This window comes from Condylostylus longicornis, unplaced genomic scaffold (assembly GCF_029603195.1).
Source record: "Condylostylus longicornis isolate FDR11 unplaced genomic scaffold, ASM2960319v2 ptg000075l, whole genome shotgun sequence".
In the NCBI taxonomy this organism is placed as follows: domain Eukaryota; kingdom Metazoa; phylum Arthropoda; class Insecta; order Diptera; family Dolichopodidae; genus Condylostylus; species Condylostylus longicornis.
In genome coordinates this window covers 3,805,087-3,832,178 of record NW_026578043.1, presented here as the reverse complement: position 1 = coordinate 3,832,178, position 27,092 = coordinate 3,805,087, and the positions used below count along the sequence as shown (strand labels likewise).

The following is a 27,092-nucleotide window of genomic DNA, read 5'->3' as shown; positions in this document are numbered from 1 at the left end:
ATCATCATCATTATTGCTGTTATCAAAGTCAATTTTATTATAATAGTTCTTTGTTTTAAATTTTAGAACCGAATCAAATTGAATCGAACCGAAAATCAAGAACATTATAATGAAATAATAAAATTCTCCCATAATCGCACAGAAATCGTATACAAGACAGAAAAACTAAACGCAATTGAAATGTTTATACCTGTCCGAAAATAAACAAAAATAAAGAACAAATATAAGAATATAACAATAAAAACAAAAACGAAACTAATGTTGTAATAAAATCTCCTCTCACCTTTGATTTCCAATTGAATTTAACCAATTTATAAATTTAATTTTTTAATTTTATATTTATTTTTAACTTCATGCCATAAAAGATCGCATGTTTCACAGAATGTGTTACACATACCATTGGAATTTTTAAATATTTTTTCGGTACACCTCGTATATATATCGCAATATATTGTTTTAGATTTTCCTTATTTTAATACTAACGTAACATTGTCATCGACACGGAATCCTTAAAGCTATAGGTATAACTTTTACAAAGTTAATAAAATTTTTGAATTTGTTATATAAATAAAATATATGAAGATTGCTAAACCTCTAATAATATTGTTAGAACAAAAATGTGGGCAGATGAAACAAAATTTGTTAACTAAAAATGGAATATGCTAGTGAACAAGTAAGACTTGTATACTAGCAAAGTAATAAGGACTAACGTCTCTCCAACAGATCAGTTTGAGTTTAAATGTTACAATGGTAGTATTTCAAATCATTATGTTTAATTGAATTGCAATTAAATTGTTATCGTATACGATATATGTATATAGTATAGCATAATTTTTTTAGTGAAAACTTTGTTGTGTAGAAGTTATCATAAAAAATTATATTTGTGTATTGAGGATTCAAAGTTTTTATAAATATAACTAATAAAAATTTCTTCAAATAACTGCAAGAAGATGAATGACGTAATCAAAGGAACGAGTCAAGGAAGAAAAATTAAAAAATTTTTCTTTAAAGATTATAGTACAAAAGAGGTTACAGTATTTGACAGAAATTTCTTCATGACTCTGAAGCTTAATTGATAGAGCGTCCGTCTAGAAAGCGGTAGATCACTGGTTCGAATCCACTCGAAAGAGAAATTTTTTTAAATTTTTCTGCTTTGACTCATACCTTTGATAACGTCATCCATTTGTTGTGCAGTTCTATAAAGAAATTTCCATTAGTTATTCTTATAAGAATATAAACTACTACGTGTGGTATTTGTAATTAGCTATAATATAATTCGAAATTTGTTTCGCTTATAAAAAAGGAAAGCAATCTGTTGCAATAAAATACTGGCTATATCAGCCCGCATCTCTTTGTATAAACAATCTAATTACTGACAATTGTGTAGTAATTTAGATAGTTCCTTGGAAACAGAAAGCAATTACGAGTAGTCTAATTCAAAATGCAACGTTGCATTATTATGTATGAAAATGGTATGTTACGATATTCAGTGCCAAATTTGTCACATTTAAAATAATATATTCTGTAATTTAATCGTTTGGTAACTCCATATAATGTAAAACTATATATACAAATACTTACAACTTCATTTTTAAAATCTCAACACTAAAGCTAATAAAGAAGTTTTAAATCGAAAGAGACAATTTCTTCTTTAATTTTTGTTCTTGTATTTTAGTTCTTTATTAAATCGTGCCAAAATAACTTTATTCCGCAAAATCACTACATAAATAAACACATATTGCATATTACCCATACTCTAAATCTTTATTTATACATACATAATATATATGTATGTATATTTATAAAAATGCAAATGATGATAACTTGATAAGTTGATACCTTTATACACAATTTTTTTCTCAAACTGTTTAAGTTAACAAAAATAAAACCCCCCTCTTCCTTCCTGATCATTAATTTTCTTTTCAACAATAAAAAAAGCAGCATACATATATGATGCAAGAATAAAAAGTGTAAATGCCAGAAAAAAGGATTAAAACACGAATATCCAACAATCATCATTTATTTCAGACGCCTTCAGTAATCAAATCGAATTTATTTTTTCATGAAATGCTAAACGTTTCCTAAATTTTTGTTCCTTTGATTTTTTTTTCCTTTGGTTATTTTTTCTTGTATTTAGAGTTTTTGGAGATATAAACAGCAGTAATCAGAATTCAGAATAAATATGAAGAAAATTTAGAGTTTATTGGTGCACTACAATGAATTTAATTTGACATTTGGGTATGCAAGTTGATTTTGAAAAGGATAAAATAAAATTCAATCGAAAATATTTCACATAAAAATTTGGATTTTAATATAATAAAAAATAAAAAAGAATAAAAAGGTATAAATTTAATTTTAATAATCAGGTGTTAAAAATTTGACATTTTTGTATAAAGTTTCAATGTTCTGGATTTTTTTTTCTTTTGTAATTTTAATAATTTTAATTTGAAATTACAAATGTGAATTATGCACGTTCTTAAAATGAATGACGTTCTATGAATTCTAATAAGGATGGTAAATATTTTAAATACAACTTTTTGATTTAAAAATTGCGTAAATCCAAAAATATTTGAAAAGACTTTACACCAGATTGTCCCAAGCGTTTAAGAATTTTAAACGGGATTATGAAAAATTTCAAATTTAGCTGAATATCCAAGTGATTTTGATTGGAACAATTAAATGCCATAATTATTTTAAAAATTATCAACACAGAGTATCAACACGAATTCCAGTTTATATACAGGGTGATTCAGTATAAAGACTACAATACTATATAGCATTGTTTAGAGCATCAAAAATGGGTAAAGTTTTTGTATTACAGGGATTTTTTGATTTTTACAGGGAATATGTGTATTACAGAGATAAAATTTTTTGAAATACAGGGATTTTAACAAATGTTGAGGAAATTTCTACTTGCCCAAGCCTTTTGCTTATAACTTCTCATCCGAAAAAGATAGAGGTTTCAAATGAACAGTTTCCAAAAGGGCTGTGAAAGGGCTTCAAAGCAACATATTACTTTGCACTATACCTGCTTTCCGAATACCAAACATCGAACTTTAGAAAAACACCAATATTTTCCATCTTGTTTTTTTTTAATTTTCTTCATTCCCACAAGTGGGTGTGAAAGTTTTAGAAACTTTAAATTTTTAACAAAAGCGACATTCCGGGATGTCGTTAAGTAATATATGGAGTAGAAAGGATAAAAATTTATTGCCCTTTCGATAACATACCCAAATAAGAAATTAATATATAATTTTAATAAAAAAATATAAATAAAGTTGTGGTAATAATTGTTTTACAGTCATTTCTTACAGAAAAATTAAATATTAAATTAATTACATAGATATCATCAATTTTATATGTACAAAAAGAAATGGTAGTTTGTACGTTTTCATGTATGCTGTTTCATGCTCCTCGAATTATTAGACAATTGGCGTTTGTACACATGTAGCGGTCTTTATGGGGAAATTAAATCTTAATTAGAGATAAAATAAGTCTTTAAAAATTTTTAAAAAACTATCTAGAATAATTTTTTATTATTTAATATTAGTTTAATTAAAATAGTTTATATATAATTAAACGGAGTTACATAATAATATTGAATTGACAAATAATTGTAGTGATACTCGTATTTTTGTATAGAGTTTACGCTTTTGCGGAGTGAATTATATTTGATTTGCATTTTACTCGGTTCAGAAATAAGTTTTGTTCTAAAACTGCAAATTTTATTTTAATTTTATTAATAATTTTAATTTAAAGATGAATTAATTGTTTTTCTTTTCGAAAAAATTGATAATAAATGATATTTCGAAAAAATTTCCAAGTATTAATTGTTTTGTATAATTTTCGTGTCTTTAAAAAAAGGACGTTAAAGCATTTATGTGCACTAAAATATTTAAGTATTTATACTACTAAACTGTTTAAATTATAACAAACTTTTTGTAACTATTAATTTTACTAAAAAGAGTGAATTATACTTAAGCGGGTAAGTAAATAAAAATAAAATTTAGGGTATAAAATCACTGAAATAAGATGTTTCAAGAATTTCTTTTTGTACCATCAATCTGAAATCATTTTTAGGAGTTTCGGTTAATGAAACCGAAAAATAACAAAGATTCCAAAAGATTTTTTTTTTAAATATTTGGTTTATTTTTAATGTTTTATTTACAAATTTTTCAACTTATTCAAATATATTTTGTTTTATTTGTAGAATTTTACTTTTTGTATACAATTTTTACTATTAATTTTTATTTGAAAATTTTTATTTTATTCATAATTTGTTTAACACACAATTTTTACCATTAAATCTAAAAAATTAATTTAATTGCTTTACACATCTTACATTCAAATTTGCTTGAAAAAAATTCATATTTCGAAAATTAATTCAATTACAATTAAAAATTTATCAATCTACAATCTTCCGTGATTTAATTAATGTTATTTATATTAATTAATTAATTAATTAATTGTTACTATGTTTTCGAGATTCCTAAAATATTTGAAATATGTTCTCTTAATTAAAAAAAAAACATGAAGAATTTAATAAGTGACAATTTGTAGGTGTTGTATTTTCATTTATATACAAAATTATACAGGTTTTACTATAATTTATACAATTTTTAATAAAAAATTTTATATATTTTTAATTTATAAATAAATAAAATTTATTAAAAATACATTTTTGTTTAAACTTTCCAAATAAGTACAAAAACACATAATAATAATCGTGTGAATTAACGATGTGGGTGAGAAATAAAAAAATAAAATCAAAGAACATTATAGCTTGTTTTCATTACTTGATCTATGAATAAAATTAATTTAATTATCTGGCAAATGCTGTTACATTATTATGAAATCTTTATAAGGAAAAAAAAAACAAAGATCATATTGAAAATTTCCTTTTTATATGTGTTTTCTGTTTTTCTTACATAGCACCGTATTCAGCACAATATTACACTGGTATTGCGTTAATATGATGACAATCACATTTTTATTCGTATTAAACTAAGTACAAAAATGATTTGGCTAAATTGCATATAAAATTTATAATGTTAAAATATATTCAGTATTGAAAAAACTTTTTCATAAGTAATTGTAATTAATTCATAGGCATAATGTAATTGATATGACAAAGTTCTTCCAACTAAAGCGGATTTTACTCCAAGCCAAAATTTATAATTTAGTCAGACATACGTGCAGTAAAAGATATCAAATAATTTAGTGCTAGAATCAAAAATTTCAATTATTGTGTTTGTTTCCGGAAACTTAAGACTGTAATATTTTTAGATTCATTTACAACTGCGGGAGACTAATCTGCAGTAGCAAAATTGTTTTAACAAATTTCAACCAAAATTGTGTTTCAAAGCACTATTCTATTACAAAATTGAAGTAGTTGTGTATTTTTGAGAAATTACAATAGAATTTTGTAAGTTTTAATTTTAAATATTCTAATCATTAACCACTTCTATAAGTTAGAATTGCATTTTCAAAAATAAAGCCCCATTTATTGGGTAAATTTAAATTTAATTCACACAAGTATAGAAAATTTTCGTCGATCACGTCGATCACGTAACTTGCAAGAAATAAAGCATAATATTACATAACAATATTATAAAAACTATAGGATCTACTATTTTATTTATTTTACTATTGAAATTTCAATTTAAATTAATATACAAGAAAATTACCTTTAATATTAAAATATTTTAATGCATAAATAAATTCGAAATTAAATATTTTATTCTACAGTTAAAATCAAAAAGGATATACTCACACTTGCATATTACACATATTAATTATAAAGAATGTACAAACCTATTCTGCTTAAAATATTTTTTATATTTCAAACTTACATAATAATTATAATTTATTAATATAAATTATTTTTTGTATTGATATTTTATTTTTCTGCTTTTTTTTTTTTTTTGCATTTTGACAACCCATTTCGTTATTTTTTTAATTCAATTATTTTTCATTAAGTTTTTATTAATACTTTGGTCTTAATTTAATACAACTAATTAGACCATGTGACAAATTTTTTCTAACATAGTTTTAAATTTTTAAAGAATTTTGAATATCCTTTTTATTTATGTTGGTCCAAATTATAAATTTCTTTTTGAATATTGTCACATGGTGTCCTCCATTTACACAGAAATATTTATAATTATATTTTTGTAATGAACTGAATAAAACATAAAACTATTTTTGATTAATTTATTTCAATACAAACTAATTACATAGGAACACATTTATTATAACAATTTTAAAATCAATTTTAATTGAAGATGTAAAAATCAAGCATTTAAAATCTTTATTATTTCATTAAAAAAATAATTTTTATTTAATAATAATTTGAGAAATCAATCGAATAAGAATGAAATCATTTTTTTTTTTGAAAAATTAAGAGCTCGTTTTAATTGGCATCTATGGACATAGTTGTTTAAAAAATTTTAAAAATTTTTATGCCGTTAATTAATTTTACAGAATGGGTTAAGCTGCTGTTTTATAATTTATTAACGCGTAAAATTATATTTATATAGTCTAAATTAAATGCTTTTTATTTAATTGCTTTTAGTACTTTTCCAATAAACTTGAAAAAAGAGCTGTCGCCTATTGAAAAAACTTCTACATCGTTTAAAATATATGAAATTTTGTACACAAATATGTGGATACTTACTAGAAATTAATTTTTGACAACTCCGCCACCTATAAAAGTTGTGAGTTCTCAAAAACATCAAAATATCGTTTTGTGACAATTTATATTATAAAATATTTCTGAAAACGCAGAAAAGTAACTACTTGACTCTAGAGCTACTTTATAGTAGGAAATAATAAATTCAAACATTACAATTATAAAATGGCCGCTGAAATAATTGACAATAATAAGGTCAAATAGTTTACAATTGGTACATAACTTATTTTGTTAGAAGAACACTTGTTTGAAAGCAAAACACTTTTGAGAAAAAAATAGAGCTGACCGTGTCAACTCTGTGATACCCGTACGAATTTGCTATTTATGTGCGAATAAATATGTCATAGCTGACTATAGCACAAACTATAACTTTAAGTTTATTAATTTAAGCAAAATTTCAGTATTTTCTAAGATATAGCCAAACTAATATTGAAGTTGTATGGCAGCTATCAGAAAAAGCGAAGCAATTTCAATTTTATCAAACACATTGGCCCTACTAATATATTCGCTTGTATGAAATTTCAATACCACAGCTTTTATAGTTTCCAAATAAACCAAATAAATTTTGAAGTTGTATGGCAGCTACCCAAACCAGTGGCCCGATCATATCCAATTTAAATAGGGTTCTGGCATTTACTATAATAAATCATTCGTGAAAATTTGTTGAACTTAGATTAGTTTTTGAGTTATCGTTGGAACGGACGGACGGACAAAGGAAGGACAGAGAAAGCTAAATCGACTCAGAATTTGACGCTGATCAAAAACATTACAAACGGTGAGGCAAATTTTTTATACCCTTCAAACATACCTTCGTACAGGTATAAAAAGTGCTTATTAGTTTCACTTTGTCCGTATCCGTCCGTGGACGTGTTTACAAAACTTCTACATCCTTGAAGTTAGAAAGCTGAAATTTTATGTGTACATCTTTATTAGAAACTGATTTCCGTAATTTTAGCCTATCTCCCCCCCCCCCCCCCCGCAAGTTTATCATAAAAATTTGAATTGTCCAAATCTCTATAAAAACAAAAAGCTAACTGTAAATTTCCTAGCGCCACCAAATATAGTCATTTGTCTTAATTCACATAATTTACCATTTAATTATGTATTATATATACATAGCTTCATTATTTTTAAAAAAATTTTTCTAATGTAAAATGGAGTTGTTATTTCTGTTACACTGAGAGACTTTTTAAGCGTATAGTTTTTAAATTGAAACGAAAACATAGAAAAATTATGGGTTGGATTATGTTTCAATTGTTGTAATTTATTTTTTAAATACAGTTTCGTGTACATATGGAAAAGTTAGTCTCGATTCTACAAAATTAAAAGGAATGAAAAATATGAAAGACTCTAATGTAATAGTTCAATTTAAATCCTTGAAAACAATTATTCTCACCATTTTTGTAGCTTATTAAGTTTTTCTCTCATTTTAACTTAAAATTTCATTTTTATTCGATAAATTTTCTAAATTTTGATTTATTTTCAATATAAAAGCTAAAATATTTTAATCGTATACTTAAGAATGTATCGTTTATTTTATATTGATAATTAAAAAATAAAACAAGTAATCTATTTTAGTAAATCTAATTAGGATAATGAAACATTGCACTACAGTTGTGGAATTGAAAAATTAAATTATATGTACATAATATGCTTACATATTTACTTGAATTTACGTATATAAGTGATGATTATAATATTAAAACATTTATACAAAAACTATATTAAATATTTTATGGGTACCGATGATAGAATTGTTTGTTTTGTTAGCTGCTACTGCTGTCTGTTGTCATGTTTAGTTAATTGCAAAGGTATTCTATTATTGTGACTACAATTGGTTTCGTCTTCATCTGATTGAACATTTATTTCTTCTTCATCAGAATCTGCATAATCATTATTATTTCTGCTATTATCATCGTAGTTTTCATTATTTTTATTACATTCATTATCTTGTGTGTTTCTATTATGCATTGTTGCAACAGCAACAGAAGCCGCTGCATATTGTCTAGCTAAATCTAAAGCAAATGCTGCGGCCGATGACGGATTAACTATCGAACGAAAAGCGCTATGTTCACCTCCCATTAATAATGGAGTTGATGCTGTGACTGATGACGTCACGTTTTCCGGCACCTCCACCCTCTTCATTTTTACTACCTTGTCTTCCTGCGGCACTAGAGGCAAGTGATGCAGATGATGGAATTGTTGTGGTGAGTCCTTTTGTTGTTGTTCTGATTTCTGATTTATTACACAATTGTGTTGTGGAACTATCATTTGTGCAATTGAAAGTTGATTCTGAATTGGTGTTGGATCCTTTTTCTGTGACGACAGGTTTTCCAATTGACGCGAATTTTCTGATGTCACTTCCGTTAATGCTGTTTCCACCGTTGTCAATTGAGTGGTTTTGCTTTCTATCGTCGTCGCTTGAGATGTTTGATTGTTGTTGGTCGAATTTCGAGCTGCTGCAATCGCTGCCGCTGCTGCTGCTACAACTAAAGATTGTTGATGCTGCTGTGGAATTTGTGAATGATGTGTCAAATGAGGTGGTATAGCTACTGTTCTGGATTGTGAGTGTGAATTGATGTTGGCTGAATTTATTGTTACTGATTGACTGTTTTGATTGTTGTTGTTTGATGTATGGATGAAATTTTCTCGCTGTTGACTGTCGCCCTTGAAACTGCTGGAGATTAAAGCTAGATTGATGCTGTTGTTGATGTTCAGATTGGATGATATTGCTTGATTGCTGAGTTCCTGAGTGCATTGTTGTAACATTCCATGTTTTGTGATTGGGCTGATAATTATGGGAGATTGAACCGAACATAAAGTTGAGCTGCTGTGAAGACTGTTGGGTGTTGTGTTGGGAGTACTTGTGTTGGTGGGGGTGATTGGCGGTGAGTGAGGTGATGCCCGCATGGACTGATGTTGTTGATGCTGTTGTGCCGGACTTCCCCGCTGCTTCAGTAAGTTCATACGTTGATGGCGTCGCCATTTCGCTCGTCTGTTGGAAAACCAAACCTGAATTGATCAATGCGAAGAGATCTATCGTTAGTGTATAAAAAAGAATTTTTACGGATTTTTGATTTCATTCGAATAGGGAAACGGTTGACTTTTAGTCAAATTTTATGTATTTGAGGAGAAAATAAGATATTTTGAATGAAATTAAAATAAATCATTTTGAAGTTGCATTAAAGTTAATATTTGTATTGCATGATCATTCTCCTCGAAAAGTGTTACAATTAATTATACTGGAGAAACTTCACTTTTTGTATTTACAGTAAGATTAAGAGCTTAGTAGCAAATAGATAAAACACTTCGTTCTTAAGGCAGTTATTAATAAAGATTTTAGAGTAGTCTGAAAAAAAAATTAAATTTCTTACTAACCTGTACTCTAGCTTCACTAAGTGAAGTTCGTGAAGCTAAACGTTCTCTTGTACTAACGCATGGATAATGTGATTTATCAAACTCCTTTTCTAATTCTTCAAGTTGTTCTGGACTAAAAGTAGTTCGATTACGGCGAAATTTTGGTTGTTCACCATCAAGTGACTCACAGTCCTCGCCCTCAACGTCTGTGGGGAAAATAATAATAATTTTTTATATACAATACAAGAATTTATTAAATTAAAAACTTATATATTACCTATTAATCTATCCCCATGGGGAGAACCTAGTGTATCATGACTTCCAGAACCAGGTGAAGTTGATGGTCCTATTGAATCACCTCTTGAACTAGATGAAATACCCGACAAGGCAGAGCTTGGTGACCATAAATGTGCTGTTGCAGCTGGATTTGGTGGCCACGGAAATCCTGTGTATGGATGTGGTGGATACAAACCATAACCAGCTGCACGAGCAAATTCAGCGGCAGCTCTTTCTGCAGCACGATTTCTTAAAATTCTATTAATTGAAGAAACTGACGGTGCTGTAGCATTCGTACAAACTCCTATTTATCGCAAAATAAATTAAATATATTTTTACTTTAATTATAAAATTATAATAATATAAAAATAAATAAAAAAAGGCAGCTTATATCTTTAAAAGAATGATAAATAATTATTGTTATTTTTACAGTAACCAAAAATGGCTAATTAAATTTGAATCAATGTTATTAAAATAGCAAAATAAAATTAAAATTTGTGACATATGTACTTCTATAATAAGTAACCGCCAGTTTCTGTATTCAATAAAGTATTTATGCAATTTATTGAGCCTTAATTGGTGCTCTGGACTTAAACTTTATTGCATTAATATTAGTAAAATATAATGTTAGAAAAATCTATGATAGTTAAATTAGGAATATATCTTTTTCGAGTGATTGAATTCATTAAAAGTAATCAATGTTTTGAAATGTTGGATACTAGTTTTGCTATTCAGTTGAATTGGTTTGTCCCGATTGTTATTAAAATTATGGTACGAAAATTACGCTTTAATGTAAATATAATACCTACATACATAAAAAATAGTGGATACTTTTCTTCGTTTTAGGTATCTTGTTATCATATTTAATTTGATGTTTAATTGAATAAAACATTAAATTAAATTGTATTCTACAAATAATATTTCTACTCATCAAATAAATCGTAATAAAAAATCAAAGTAAAAAACAGTTCAGAATTTCAACATTTGGGAAAAAAGAGGAAGTTACAACAAGTCACAAGACAAGATGTAAAAATAATTTAACATGAATATGGTAAATATAAATTAGTAAGTTTTAAACTTATCAATTTGGTTGAGTTAATATTGATTTATACTATTCTTATACATACTTATCTTGTTCAAAACAATTTTCATTAAGAGTTAAATAATCTAAAAGCTTTGGACGACTGTTATTTTAAAAATTTAAATATGTATAAAAAAGAACATAACATAAAAATATATGAGTTTTTCTGACTGAAAGATACATATATATATTATGTTCAAACAGCCGGGAAGTTATATAAGTTGCTAAAAATGTATAAAATTTTAATAGTAACACCGTCGGAAAAAAATCATTTTTCAATAAAAATTTCTTTAGTTATGTAAAAAATTTGAACGGATTAAAATTTGATTCGGAGCAGAGAGCATACAATAACCTTGTTCATACACTTATACAAGTTTGTGTTCCTATGTATATTGCATTGCAACTAAATATGGCTTTAGAATTAATTTCAATATACTCTAGATAAACGGCAGTGAATAAGACAATTTTCAAATGTAAATAGTACAAAAGGTGGAGCAAAAACGAAGTATAGTCATGACAATATTGGAATGCGACTTGTATCTTTTCTCTCATTTAATATTTTTTTCACATATGTACATACATTTCCACATAATGTAGTTACCATGCCGCTGTTGCTTCTGCCACTTCTGTTGTTATTGTTATTATTATTATTATGTTGTTTGGTAATTTTCTCAAATTGCGGCATATCTTCACGTTGATGTTTTCTTTCTAATTTATACTTTACTTTTTCAGGATTTTTTTGTCTTTTGTTTTTCTTTTTTTGTGGTAAACTTATGTGACAAACTGACAACATTCAATTTAAAGCAAAATGAGGAGAAAAAATAAATGGAAAATAAAAATATGTTGTTGAAAAAGAACAAAAAAAATTAAAAATACGTTAAGAATAACAACTAATGAAAAACTTCGAAATCTTTTTTATTGTAAGTCAATAAATGTGTAAAATAAGAATAAAAAACAAAAAAAAAACAGCAAAAATCATAATATGCAATAAAATATGTGGCCATTATTGGTTTTATTACTCGGCCATTATGTCATCAAATTGTTGAAGTTAAGTGTAAATGAAAATAATAAAAATTAAATTATGTGAAGACAAAACAGTTGCAAGTAAGCCCTTTTTTATAAATCTCTACATATACAAAATTGAGTGAGCTGCTCGCTTGTTTTCTTTACACATCTTTCTTCTTTAATGTTTCAGACTACATGTATGTGTGTGCGCATATAAATATATTTTATGAGTTAATGAGCGACTATGAAGATATTGAAATATCTACATGCATATGTATATAAAAATAATTTTGAACGAGTACATAAAACTCGGCTAATGCCAAAACCTACACATAAGCAAGTTAATAGATATACGTATGTTTGTATGCATATGTAAAATTTATGTGTGAAACGAAATAAAATTTTTGAAATATTTTTAATACGAAAGATTTATGAGTAAATCGTGTTTAAGTGATTGAAAATAATTATAAATAATCGAAAAAAAGTCTCACCAACTTAATGATGTTGGCGTAACCATACAAATATACATGTATATTGGCATTTATTAGGATATAAGAAGTCATCCAGTGAGAAAAATTATGACTTATATTTGCAGGTAATTCTTTTATTTATAAAATTTATATTAAGGGTGCTTTTACGACCAATAACCACTATTATCATTTACATTAGTGCTTTTAATGTTAAATTACACAAATTAAAAATTAAAGATCCTACTCCCTGTCACTAGAAATATTCAAATAGCTTTTCCTAATACATTTATTTCGTAATACGTTGAATTATAAAATTTAAATTAACACTAAGAAAACAGAAATTATTGATCTTAAAATTATGTGTTCAGATTTTTGCTTAAAGCTTTTTGTTTTGCTTGCTCCCGTTTTCTTGTTGTTTACCTGAAATTTTTCGTTTTTGGTATAGTAAAGTGAGCTTTTTTAAAGATGACCTTTCCCTTTTAAAAGATTTCGATTTTATACCAAATATTTATTCATAATTTGTTGTTTCTTGTATCGAATAATCACATATCTTTCTCACCTTTTTCCTCTTAAAGTATTCGATATTCCTCATAACGAATAGATTCTTGCTAAGCAATTAAATTTTAACAGTTGAAAATGTGTTTTTAACGGAGTAGAATAAAATCAATATCCTTTGTGATTTACACTTAGCTTTTTGCTTTTCTAAATCACCAATGTTTTTATATAACAATAAAATCAAAATTCTTGATTATCTGCCCATTGTTGCACTGTTCTATTGTGGAATGCATAATATTGCTGAGATTGGGATTGTAATAATACTGTATTAATGCAGATTTAGATAATTCAGCTTATAAATGTTAATTGTTGAATGTTAATTATTGTGTATTGATGTTAGGCTATATTTATAATTCCGATGTCAGGGCATATTTTGCCTTACTCAATCATATTAGTTCTTTGCACATAACTATTAAACTTTATAAACTTTCGTTTTACTAATTTACAGGCTAATATTTTATTAAACTTTTTCTAATCAAACAATCTAGAATTTTTAATCTAGAAAATAAGAGAATCAAATAATAAAGAGTACTATAGGAATTTCCTCGTCCTTGGTTTAGAATAGCGTTTATTTTTTTTTGATTATTGCTGGACCAAATAAATTTTGTGTATTTCCTATAAACTTTAAAGAAAACTTTTATATTTATTTCATATGCAAAATAACACATACATATTCATATATGCATATAAAATACGTGCATGTCACAAATCTGAAAGTAACAGTAATTATACTAAAATTCTTACCATCATTTTTATTTTCTTATTTACTTAATTAAAAAAGTAAATTAAAAAAGCAATAAAAAATACAATAATGGAAAAAAAGCAATCATAAAAACATCAATTGCGCAATTTTAAAGCTAAACCACATTTAATGCTTATGGTGATGTGCTTCCATATTTGATTTCAATTTGCTGATTCAATTAGTTGAAAGGGTAACCATCACAATTAAGTACATGTGCAAATGCATTCAAATACTTACTCATGTATGCATGATTACATCATAACTTGAAATATTTATACAAACACATGTCAGATTTCTTGTATGTATTTGCTAGTTTGCAACCATAGGGGTGAATTATCCAATAATTTATAATTACAGTGAACATTTACATTACTATCTACATATTTATTTTTTATTCATTAACTGTCGAAAGTTATACATATATGCATATATATAATGAAATATATGTATATACATATATGTATAGAGAAGTACTTTTTACTTAGTTAAAAATTAAAGGGAGCACGAGTGGAAAAATAAGAGAATACTCTCATATTTTATTATTGTCACTCATTATTAAAACAAGAAATTATTTAATTATTAAAAAAAAAATTGTAGTTAAATTGAACACCAACCCATATGCACATACCCAAACACATTTACAGTTTTTTACTTATATGCAAATATAGATGTATGTAAATATTGGTTAATAACTTGTAACTGAATTTACATATTTAGAAACTGTATCCATACAACCCGTAATAATGTCACTCTGTTTTTGTTGTTAAAATTGTTGCACAACCTTACTTATAATATCTCAGTGGAAATGAACAGGAGTAATAAGTGAAAAAAGAAGATGGAAAATTGAATGTGTTCAGTTCGTTTAGAAATATGATATTTTTTTTATTAATGGAATCGAATAGACAGACCTTTTAGCATAATATAAATATTCATACATTTTTTGTTTTACTAAATTACAAGTAGTGCAGTATAATAGAATTTAGATGGTATTTTTGAGTCACTAGGAATTTTATTTTTTTTCATTTACTAATCTACAGATTTTAAAATAGATTTAATTGAAAAGGTGTGACAAAAAATGTTTCTTTGTTAAATTGAACGTAGGACAAATTTTTTAATTTTTAAGTTTTATCACCTAGTGTACATTTACATATAAATTCTTTGATTATAATTGGTATGATTGTGTGTAAATGTGGTAGTTTTTTGAATTAAATATTTATACTAGTCGTATGTATACATAAATTTATTTTCACAATATGTCATTCATCACAATTATATTAACATACATATGTACATGAACATTTTGTAAGTATATAAAATAATAAAATTACTTTTATATAAATTTCATTTTTAAAAAAAATACATTTGATTGCTAGTTAGCTCATGGTTTTTGAAAAAAAAAATTAAAAACGACCAGCCATGATTGAATAATTATAGGGTTTCATGTTTATAATAACGGTTTCACTATAATAGCAGAAAATCGATTTTTATATGATTTTTACAAGTATTTGTGTCCTTAAATTTAGCTTTTCCTTTTACATATTTAAAGAAAAAATGACTACGTATATGAATATTTGTGTATGTTTGTGATGTTATATGAACATTAAAGATGTTAGGTCTCATAGGATATTTGTAGAAAATTTTGAATTTTGTATTTACAAAATTGTTTTTACGCGTTTTATTTAAATTATAATAATTTTATGCAATTACTTATTACTCAGTTATGAAAATTAAGAAATTTTAAATATTTTACTAAACAAACGTAAGACTGCTAGCATGCTGATTAATTTTGTTTCTTACAAACTGTGATTCATTAAATCAAATGCGTTCCCTCAATGAAAACATTAGAAACTTATAAACTTATAAAAAATTAATATTTTTTAGGCAAACCAATATCTTATTCTCTCGAAAAACTTGAAAAAACCAAAATTGTTGGAAAGTTATTAATTTTGTCGGAATAAAACTTTAAGTAAAAATGGATTCAAATTGACATTCATAAAAGTTCTGTAAGATTTCCCATTCCACTTGATTATTTAAAAATTCGGTTACCTTAATTAATTTAAAGATTTTGTTAGACCAGTTTTATTTGTTGAAGCCTATTATTATTTGGTAATTGAAGCCTATTAAAAGGAAATATAGGTTGAGTAATAAGGTATTCCTATGAGAGGATAAATAAATTCTTTGAATAATTATTTGTACCACCAAAATAGCGTTTCTTAGGAAATTCCAATAAAAGGTTTAGTCTTTTGTTCTCTTTTTCGGCTCAAAATTAAAATGTATTAGCCAACATTTCAGGAAAAGTTTGTAATAATTAAAGGAAATAATGTTGAATAAACATCCGCTTTCCATCCCATCTGAGAACTTAGGAAAGCAAAATGGCGTAACCCGCAATCACAAAAAAATAGAATCAATCGTGTACATATCCGTAATATTAATTTCCAGTTTAGAAATTTAACATTGTTAAAAAGCAAAATCTCGTCTTCTAAGCTCCTTATATTTAAATTTCCCTTTATAGCTCAGATCTCTCATATTTAAAATTTAATGTAAATGTAAGTGCTTATAACTTTTACAATAATCGTAGGTAACAAAATTTCAAAATTCATGAAATTCACTTGTGAATTTTAAAATTTATATTCCTATTATTGAATTAATTTGTTTTACAGATTATTTAGATTTTACATTTTGTTATTCTTATCTATTTTTGTCAGTTTATTTTCACTTTATTTCAAACTTTAGAATTATTCTTAAAATTTAGCACTAGTTTTTCGCATATCCCAATACATTGAATGTTATAACCAATGCAATCATCATTGAATTAATGCGATCTATATCTACATATAGGTACATATGTATATGTTTGCGCTTTGGTTGCTATACAATGAGTTTTAAACACGTTGAACAGAAAAATGTAGTGATACAATGTACTGTAATATATGTAAACGAATTCAACAACATTTATGCAGCGCTTTTGCGTATTTCAATTCGATTATTAATGATAACGTTAACGTTGTTAACCTCTGCAGAATGCAGAAAGCAAATTAATAAAAAAGATTCTTAAGTATAAGCAAAAAAAAAAGAAAAAAACTCTAAAGCCATCAGGTCAATAAATCAATAAAAGAGCAATCACAAATCACATTTTCATCTTTGTTGTCGTTAAATTGTTTCAATGTGATTTGATTTGGTTTAGTTCGGCTCGGTTTGTCATTTCATCGCAATAACAAAGTGCTCAATAATCACTTCCTTTTCTCATGTCCAACAAAACAACAAAATTGATGCTTACATTGATATAGAATCACAATTGTTTTTATTTCTTTCCGCTTTCAGATTATCGAGAGTATCCGACGATTTGATGTTTTTGTTGCAAAAGTTTATTTTTTCGTTGTTTTTAAATTTTTTGAGTTTCTTTTTTTTGAATTTGTACTGGTTTCAATTAAAGGATACAGATATCACCTGGACGATGATATACGAGAATCTCTATTTGGATTTTTGTTTTGTTTTTTTTTTTTTTTGAGTCCAATTAAAATATTTTTACTTTTCTGATGCAGAAAATAATGAAAGTTTCTAATAAAAATTATTTAAGATATAAGAAGAAATAAAATAAGTTCAATTGATTTGTATTTCTTCGTGGCTCTTAAAATATTGGGTTACTTTGTGTTTTAAAAATAAATTAATTTGAGTATTTACAAATGAAATGGGAAAATAATGAGAGTAGAAAAAGTTAGTCGCGTCAATATATATGAATTTTCTTCATGATATTGGTTCTGTTGCTAAGTTATGTGCGATTAACTTTTTACTGACCATATTGCATAAAATAAGGAAGGTTATATGATGGCACCAAAATTTCGGATGTCGAATTTTCAGTGGAAACGCACTTTTCCATAATAGGGAAGCGTAAATAAATTATTTTCAAAAAGATGTCGGTTCGTCGGTCTTTCGCGGTGCACGCGTGTATCTCCTATCTCAAAAACCATTTTTGTTGAAATTTTATTATGAACCGATTTTTGATGTGAAGCTAATTTAGCTATGGCACGGTTGATCAACTTTTGGGATGTATTTGACTTCATGAACTGAACCAAACTTAAGAGCGTAGATTTTATAAGCACATTTAAATCCATTGTTAAAGTAATATATATTTTTCTTCATAAATTTTCAGAAAAACAAAAATTGCTTTATAAAATTTTTTACTCTGTGTGCACAGTTTTTCAAGAAAGTTTTAACATGATCAACACTGTTTTCGCTAGTACTGTAATTTCTTAAAACTTAACAAAATATGTATGTATGTACCTTAAAAAAAATCATCTATATAACCCGTAGATTTCCCACCGGATTCCACATGTAATAATCATTTATCTTGTAAGTGTTTGTAAATTCAAAATGGCTTCAGTAAACCATTAACATTTATTTTATTACATTACAATTATTTGTAATAATTCCGTGTATAACAGTACTAAAAAGTTTTGTGATTTGAGAGATTTTTAAATTAAATAAAAGTTTTAAGTACCAGTCTCATCAGATTTTTCGAAATTATAAAAATGCCATTGTAAAGGAAATCATGAAAGTCAGAAGTAAATGCATTTTAAATATTCAAACATTCTGGAAAATTTTACATGTACCAATTTAAATATTACCATAAATTTAAAACTTAATTAACATTATATTCAATATCATAGTACATCATTAAGTATTTCAAAATAATAGAAGGACTTTCCTTAAAACATTAATCAAGAGCTATTGTACCGTTATATGACAATGTAATAATGAAATCAAGAAAAGAGATTACAATAATTTACAGTTAAAAACTAAATTAAATTTCCCTAAGCAATCAATATAAATTTGTTACATATTGAAGATGTAGTTGAAGCTCTCTGGTATATTTTCCTAGAAAGAAGTATAACAAAATAAGAAGCACAGTACATTAACGTTACATTAAATTCTATAGCAAAGCACTAGTAATAACGGTGGCGGCGTGGGATATTTCTTTAATTTTTCTTTAATTTAACATTTATTTTCTTTTTATTTTACTAATTGTTACAAGTAAAACAAAAACTATATAAGATCAGATAATAACCAAAAAAATAAAAACAAAACTAAAGGAGAATAAAAAAAATTACAAAATTTCTTCATCAAAATTAACCAAACCACCGGGCATTTAAGTTTCAGCAATCAACCAGACAGTTATTCAATCACTAACAATAGGTAACTTAATTGTTGATGACTTCTACTGATTACTAATATAAACAGTATAAAAAATCAACACAAAAACAAACTTACAAAAAAAAAAACAATCGAATCACTTTGCAGGAATAGAAAAATAAACGAAAATTTAAAATCATTTCGCGAATCTTCATTTGTAACGTAATGAGATGAAAAGAAAACCACACACAAAAAATCCAATTCGCTAAATAAATTGCAAAGAATTGAAAAAATCAAGGAAATTTGCATTTTGATCTGCATGGTGTCCGGATGTACATAAATTGATCGATTGATTGATGCACTCCTAACTCAGTTATATATACGAGAACATGAAAATGTACATGCTTATATGTTAAGCGGATGGGCTTAATATCAAATTCGTAGTACCAAATGTATACATACATTTATACATTGTATATGTATATACATGAGATATGCATATTAAAGACTTGTTATTAAGCTTCGTTTTTCTGTATAACATAAAATAAAAACTAAATAAAAAATTTTTGCGAAAGCATTGTTATTTGCCGATAACTATTTTGCCTTTTAAATCTCATACAAATTACAATCATTAAATTGGAAACAAAACAAATGTATATATTTTTTGTATGTATGTATGTGCGTTAATTTGTTGTATATAGTTTCAACGTATAGTAAGAGAAATGACTTTCTTGGGGGCAACAAATCAAACGAGATCATCTCTTTTTTTTTATTTATTGAAATTATTTTGCCTTAATTGGAAATCTCCGGATTCTTCCAAAAGTTTTTTCTTTATTTATATTGTAAAAATGTGTGTTATGTGTATTATGCAGTGTGCAAAAACGCGTAAGTAGATAACTTCAAAGGTTCTCGAATTGTCTCCGAAAATAAAATTAAAAAAAAAAATAATATAAAATGCATATTTTAATGGTAGAGAGTGTTTCAGTAATATTGAAGTACAACGTAAAACGTGAGAATTTGTTTAAAAAATTTAAACAGCACATTGAAATTTTCGAAAATGAATTGGTAAATTTAAATGCTTCACTCTCGAAAATAAACATATAATTTGCTGGTGACCGACACATAAATAGACGAAGTAGCAAGTAATGCTTTTTAGCTTGTGCTGAAGTTTTTTATCTTCTATTGAATATTTTCAAAGGGATTCATAAAAAAAATGAAAATCGTATTATTCGTCTGTCTGTTTATGTGATTGTTTACAAAATTATTAGGCTTTTGATATATAAGAAAGCAAAAATTTCATATACTTAAACGTGGTTGATTCTCTGTGTGAGACTAGTTTTTATAGAAGATAGTTTTTTTAAGCTCTTGGGGTTGTAGATTGTAGATTTTAAGGGAACCGAGTGGGACAGGAGTAACCCGCCAAGCCACCGCAGCCAATCTTGACTTATTGTAGCCTCCCCACGTTCCCACCTATAATATCCCCGTCCTAACCACAAAGCCGGAGATATCTCTAAGGGAGTTGGACAACAGTTCCCGAACACTTAGGGACCCATGTCCAAGACAGTCGCAGAGAATGTGCACGGGCCTGCCGTTATGAAGTGAATCGGATTCACAGCCCGCTAATAGTGAAAACAAAATAAAAATTCAGCAACAGCTCTTAGGGTTACAACCGATAAAATTCTTAAAAATATTCTCTTTCGTAACTTATTATAAAAAAGCCGGTAAATGTATTCTTTAGGAAAATATAGTTACATTATGTCTACTAATCAACATACTTTGTTAATTCTAATCCTAATTCTTCTCAATTTTTTTCTTGTACTTTAAGACCAATTGGTTTGACAGGACTTTATTTACTTTTTGATTTATTTTAAAAATATTTTGACATTTGCGCTTAGATAAATTCCAATATTCATTTTATAAAAAAAACCTTTTTTAGCAATAATGTAACTTTTAAATATGATTTTATAAACAGTTTTCAACTACGCCTTTTTAAGATATTTTAGTTTTCTTTTTATTAAATTTTGTATGATTTTCTAGGTTTTATTTTAAATAAAATAAATTGGGAAATGCTTTCAAAGTAAATCCACATTGGGAATTTGTTTGAGAGGAAAGATATGAATCCTCTGTTTAGTTAAAATAGTTTCTGAAAATAACTGAATTCTACTTGAGTAATAAAATATCAGATATTTTAATGGTATATCACTTGAAATATCTCAAAATTAGTATTTATTACATATTAAGTTCTTACTCGTAAATTCTCTTGGATGCGACACTCTATATAGGTCTATATAATATGTATTATACAACAAATACCTATTCGTGTACATATAGGATTAATATTTTTATAATATGTAGCAATATGTACGTGTATGCATACATATGGTCAACTTATTACAACAGTTCGAATAATTCTAGAGGAATGATCATTATTACCACCATTAAAATATCAATGTCACATTGATCAGTAAATTTTCTTTAGCATAAAAACATTTAGGATAAAAAAACTTCGCAAAAAAATATAACCTTAAATTTAGAAGATTTATTTGACTGAAGTATATAAAAGCGTATACTTTTAAATAAACGGACCAAAAAAAATCCAAGTGATTTGTGCAATTTGATGTGACACTAAACGATTGATCATGTCATTCTTTTGTTCTTATACTCTTGTAAAACGATGTAATCAAAACGCGTCGCTAATCGCTGATCTTTTTTTATGAATTTTGTGTTTTTCTTCTTAAATTAAGTATAGAAGAAAATAAAAAATAAGAGGCAAGGATTGTGAACAGCAAAAAATATTTTGTTTTTTAATTTGTGTGTTTATACTGTTAATATATGTATGCTTTTTTTGTTTTCATTTTTTGTTTATAAAATTTCTTAATTCATAAAAACTTACTCACTAACCTTCTGAAATTAATCTTTCACGAATTTCCCACGCAAATATCGTCGGATTTTCTCTTTTATATTGTTCAATTTTTGATACTACAGCCGGCGTTGCCACTTTTGGTTTTGAACCACCTATTAAACCAGGTGGTCGTAATGTACCTGTAAAGAAATGATTAAATAATATTTTTATTGTATTTTAAATTTCTTAGTGGTGTTATTAAACTAATTTAATAGAAAAAAATATTAAAAATATGAAATTTTGTATATATATATATATTAAAATAATTATGTATATATAATATAAATTTATATAATATGTATACTAAAATTATAATATACGTGTGCTATAATATAAAAGATTAATCTTTTTCTACAAATTATGAGCAGGATTTTGTTATAAAAAATGCTATTTCATTCACTGTATACATAAATTATAATTTATATTTACGAGAAGGTTACTTAGAACTAATGGAATAAAGCTGACTTAATTCAATACATATCCTACAAAACTGAAGTTAACTGCATTTTGGAACTGTAATAGATTTGAAAGGCACGTTTTCAAAGATTTCAGAAAATTTGCTATTCTTGCATGGAATGAAACGAATTGAAAAGAAATATCCACTGGCTTAAAATTTCCGTCGGGAGCAAAGAAAAAACGTTAAACCGTTCCAAATTTATTCTTTATATAAAGACTTCTAAATAAAATTCATTTTACGTTTTGATGAAAATTTATAATATTAAATAAACTTTACAATAACATTTCTTCATTCTAAATTATTGTAGTTGTTTATGAATTTTACATGCTTACAGGTGACGTTTTTAATTTCCATTACATAAAACTTGCTATATATGTAAGTAATTTGTGCAAATCCTAATTTGTGATGTATCTAAGAAAAGGTAGACATATCAGGCAATAAAAGTTTTCCATAAATTAGAAATTATAATAATATGAAGTAATTTTTAAATTAGGAAATCACCAGAGCCTTATTAGACTTGGTTACTTGAAATTTCTTTAAAAAACTTCTTGTGCACAAATACTTTTACTGTACGTTAAATACAAATTCCTTTTTTAAATTTGATTGTAAAATGGTTTTATAAAAAAAATTTTATAAAAATATAATAAAATTAGTAACACGATTCTGGGAGCTGTTGTGAAACAATAGAATAAGCAAGTGTATCTGTTCAGGAGCTAATCTGATGTACACAAATGTAATTCTCTAAACCTAAAACAAACAGAGTTGAATTTTAATTATAAAATAACAATAAATGAACGAATCTAAAGATATGTAGAAAATTTAGTTTGAATTAACCTTAGTTAGCACCTGAATCTATTAAAAAAAAATTTATGCAAATTTATTGAAAACAATTAATCGTTTACTCTAATTACACGCTAACCTTTATCCGAATACAAAATATGAACGAAATTTGCATAAAAATCAAATTGATTGCACATTACATCATAGCGGATGCAAAATTTCCGTGTTTTATTTCTATTCCTATTGAAAAGTGCAATTGTGAATGAATTTTTCCCGTGTTCTTTCATTTTGTGTTTTAGTAATTATAATGTATCTGTGTACATGCAAATTTCAGTAATATATGTACATAGAATAAGTATATGAAAGTGTAAGTAAGCAAAATTAAATCATTGTAATTTACGCGTTCTGAAAATTTTTATTTCACACAACTGCTAAATTGAAATTGAGCTTGAAATGAACTTAAATTAAAATTACAATTATTTCTTTTTTGTCTTTCAGAGTTTTGAATTAGAAAAATAAAAAGACAATTTGGAATTGTCATGTAAATGAAGCCCTCGGAATTTTTGTTTTTTTATTTTCCTTTGTTTTTGGTAGTTAATTGATTTTAAATATGTGAAGCTTTTAGACTTCCTCTCTTCATAACTTAAACTCATTATAATGAGGCTTTAAATTTAATATTATTAGAAAAGAATGAATGATTTGTTTAGTGTTCACTTCCGCATAACATCCGTTGTTCAATTAATTCTCACAATGAATGTAAATTAATTTTATATAGATGTAATTATTTTTATTGTAATTGTATGTATTCATTTAATTATTAATGTTAAAAAGATTTAATTGGAAAAGTTTTAAATAAAATGAATTTAAGAATTTAATTATACAAACACAATGTTATGGTTAAATAAAATTTTTAGCTATGGTTAAATAAATTGTTTTGAGTCAAAACGGGTGTCAATTTGTGCAAGTATTTTGTTAGGATCTCCTTTTTCTTCGATTGGAACTTACTTTTATCAAGAGAATTTTTGAAAATATGAATTGAGTGTAAAACGAAAAATGCTAAAGAGGAAATTCATTTTAAAACGTAAATCTGCATAAATCGCAGAGAACGTTTGAGTACCGAAAATTGTATTTATGATTTCAAATTCAAGCTGAGGAATTTTGTCCCGTTTTTTTATTAAAAAGAGACTTTGACTAAAAAGAGACATTCTACTCGTTTTACCTTATTTTCCCCAAAATCGGAAAAATCGTTCTTTTGTTACAGACTTTCCGTCTTACGTGTGCATTGATTATGATATGACGTATACATTGATATGACATTTGGGGCAATCTAAATAAGATACTTTAATTTTTAAGAGATAAAACAATAAAAATTTAGATATACTTTATTTATTTTGAACGAAGATAATATTATTATACCGTGTTAAATACTGTCACTTCAAAAATATTTTCCATATATATTTTTCCAAAATGAAAATTATTTTTTTCTATGCATTTCTGCGAAATCTGAATGGCGTCTTCTTCTTGTTGAGATACAAAGATTTTCTTCGCCTCTTCTGACCGTTTTCCGAGACAGTTTCAAATTCAAATTTTTCTTAATTAGTTGCAGAATCTTAGTTGAAATAACAAAAAGATTTTTCATATTTAAGTGTACGAAATACAGCCCTGCCTTCATTGTCAATTACAAGTTTTTTTTGTACTCGGATATTCTGTTTTTTATGTCTTCTTAGAACATTTGTGTTCGCTCTTCCCATTTTTATTTTCTATGAATACGTCGACAATATTTGTAAATCAAATTTATTTGCTTTTAATGTAACAGTTTTAAAACCTCAGAAAAATTTTAATAATTTCAAACTAAAGCTTGAACAAGCATTAAAATAATAAATATTTTTCAAACTTTCTTATTTGAAAGTCTACAATATAATCGAAACTGTACATTTGTGACATTTGTTGTATTGATATACCGAAATCTCACTCAAAGATTTTCTTCACCTCTTCTGACCGTTTTCCGAGACAGTTTCAAATTCAAATTTTTCTTAATTAGTTGCAGAATCTTAGTTGAAATAACAAAAAGATTTTTCATATTTAAGTGTACGAAATACAGCCCTGCCTTCATTGTCAATTACAAGTTTTTTTTGTACTCGGATATTCTGTTTTTTATGTCTTCTTAGAACATTTGTGTTCGCTCTTCCCATTTTTATTTTCTATGAATACGTCGACAATATTTGTAAATCAAATTTATTTGCTTTTAATGTAACAGTTTTAAAACCTCAGAAAAATTTTAATAATTTCAAACTAAAGCTTGAACAAGCATTAAAATAATAAATATTTTTCAAACTTTCTTATTTGAAAGTCTACAATATAATCGAAACTGTACATTTGTGACATTTGTTGTATTGATATACCGAAATCTCACTATGTTAAACGCAATTTAGAATGTTGTAAAGTAATAACATAAAATTTATTAAAAGACTATTATGACTTAGAATATTCTAAATTTAGACAAAAGAACCTTAACGGCAAACTACTTTTGTTAGAATAAAATTTTAACCTGTCATGATACGAAATTAAAATCTGTTCTGCTTTTAATACTTTTCCAAAAAAATTTTGAAAAAAGTGCTTATTAGTTTCACTCTGTCCCGTCCGTCTGTCCGTTTGTCCATCTGTCCGTGTGTCTGTTTACAAAACTTCTACACGCTTAAAGGTAGAAAGCTGCAATTATGTACACAGATATTTACTAAAAACTTATTTCCGTAGAAGAAAATTTTTACCTATTTCGCCCCCTTTAAAACTAATGGGTGGATTCTTCAACCGAGGATTATCATATTTGAACTTTGAAAAAACGAAATGGAAGTTAAAATTAACCGTTATCTAAAATCCATTTTTTTAAAAAATTTTGACATCGTTTTTCTCCAGATCGCATGTTTTAGGTGCCTGAAATTTTAGCAGCTTTTAGGCACTAATAAATAGTTCAATTCAAATGTGTTACTTCAATAAAGTTGGGTCAAACCAATGCTTTGTATTGTAGCACTTTTCCCTTCAACAAGTGAAAATACTGCTACAAAAAACAATCGATGTATACCTACCACACTATCAAAATTATTTTCATTCATATACGAAACTATTTCTAGGATTGCATATATTTAGGATATAAAATTTATATAAAGTTAATTGCGCGAGTTAAGAAAAATAATTATATTTTTTAAAGTCATGGAATTTACCGTTAGCTTTTTACGTTTATAGAAATTTGAAAAAGATTGCGGTTTCGGAAATATAAAGCGTCAAGAATTCAAATTTTACAAATTTCAAGAGGCGATAACTCGAGAGGGGGCGGAGATGGAAAAAAGTTTTCTTCCAACGAAATGAACTTTTTGTTAGTGCCTAAAAGCTGCCAAAAATTTCAGGCTCCCACATCCTTGGGTCTATATGAAAAACAACATCAAAAATTTAAGAAAAACGGATTTTATGTAACGGTAAATTTTAACGGCCATTTTGTTTTTTTAAAGTTCAAGTATAGTATGCGTTTGTAGAATTTGAAAAAAGCATATAGTTCAACTACACTAAACAGTTGAAAATGGCATTTTTAGGGTTTTGGGGATGTATAACTTTTACAGGGGACTTATAACTTTTAGGTAAAAATTATGTTCAA

The 27,092-nt window shown here is 26.4% G+C and overlaps 1 protein-coding gene across 2 annotated transcripts in view; it reads right to left on the bottom strand.

Annotated features, from left to right (window-relative positions):
• Window positions 1-7,821: 7,821 nt before the first annotated feature.
• Window positions 7,822-27,092, bottom strand: part of LOC129612587 (homeobox protein unc-4 homolog) — a 61,058-nt gene continuing 41,787 nt past the window's right edge. The window contains exons 3-6 of one of the 2 annotated variants that reach the window (XM_055526265.1): window positions 22,209-22,349; window positions 10,326-10,628; window positions 10,070-10,254; window positions 7,822-9,703 (exon numbers count right to left, since the gene is read on the bottom strand). In XM_055526265.1, the coding sequence (XP_055382240.1) occupies window positions 8,465-9,703; window positions 10,070-10,254; window positions 10,326-10,628; window positions 22,209-22,349 (1,868 nt within the window). In that variant the 3' untranslated portion in view covers window positions 7,822-8,464. The remainder of the gene's footprint in view (window positions 9,704-10,069; window positions 10,255-10,325; window positions 10,629-22,208; window positions 22,350-27,092) is intronic. The other variant, XM_055526266.1, reaches the window with a different exon arrangement.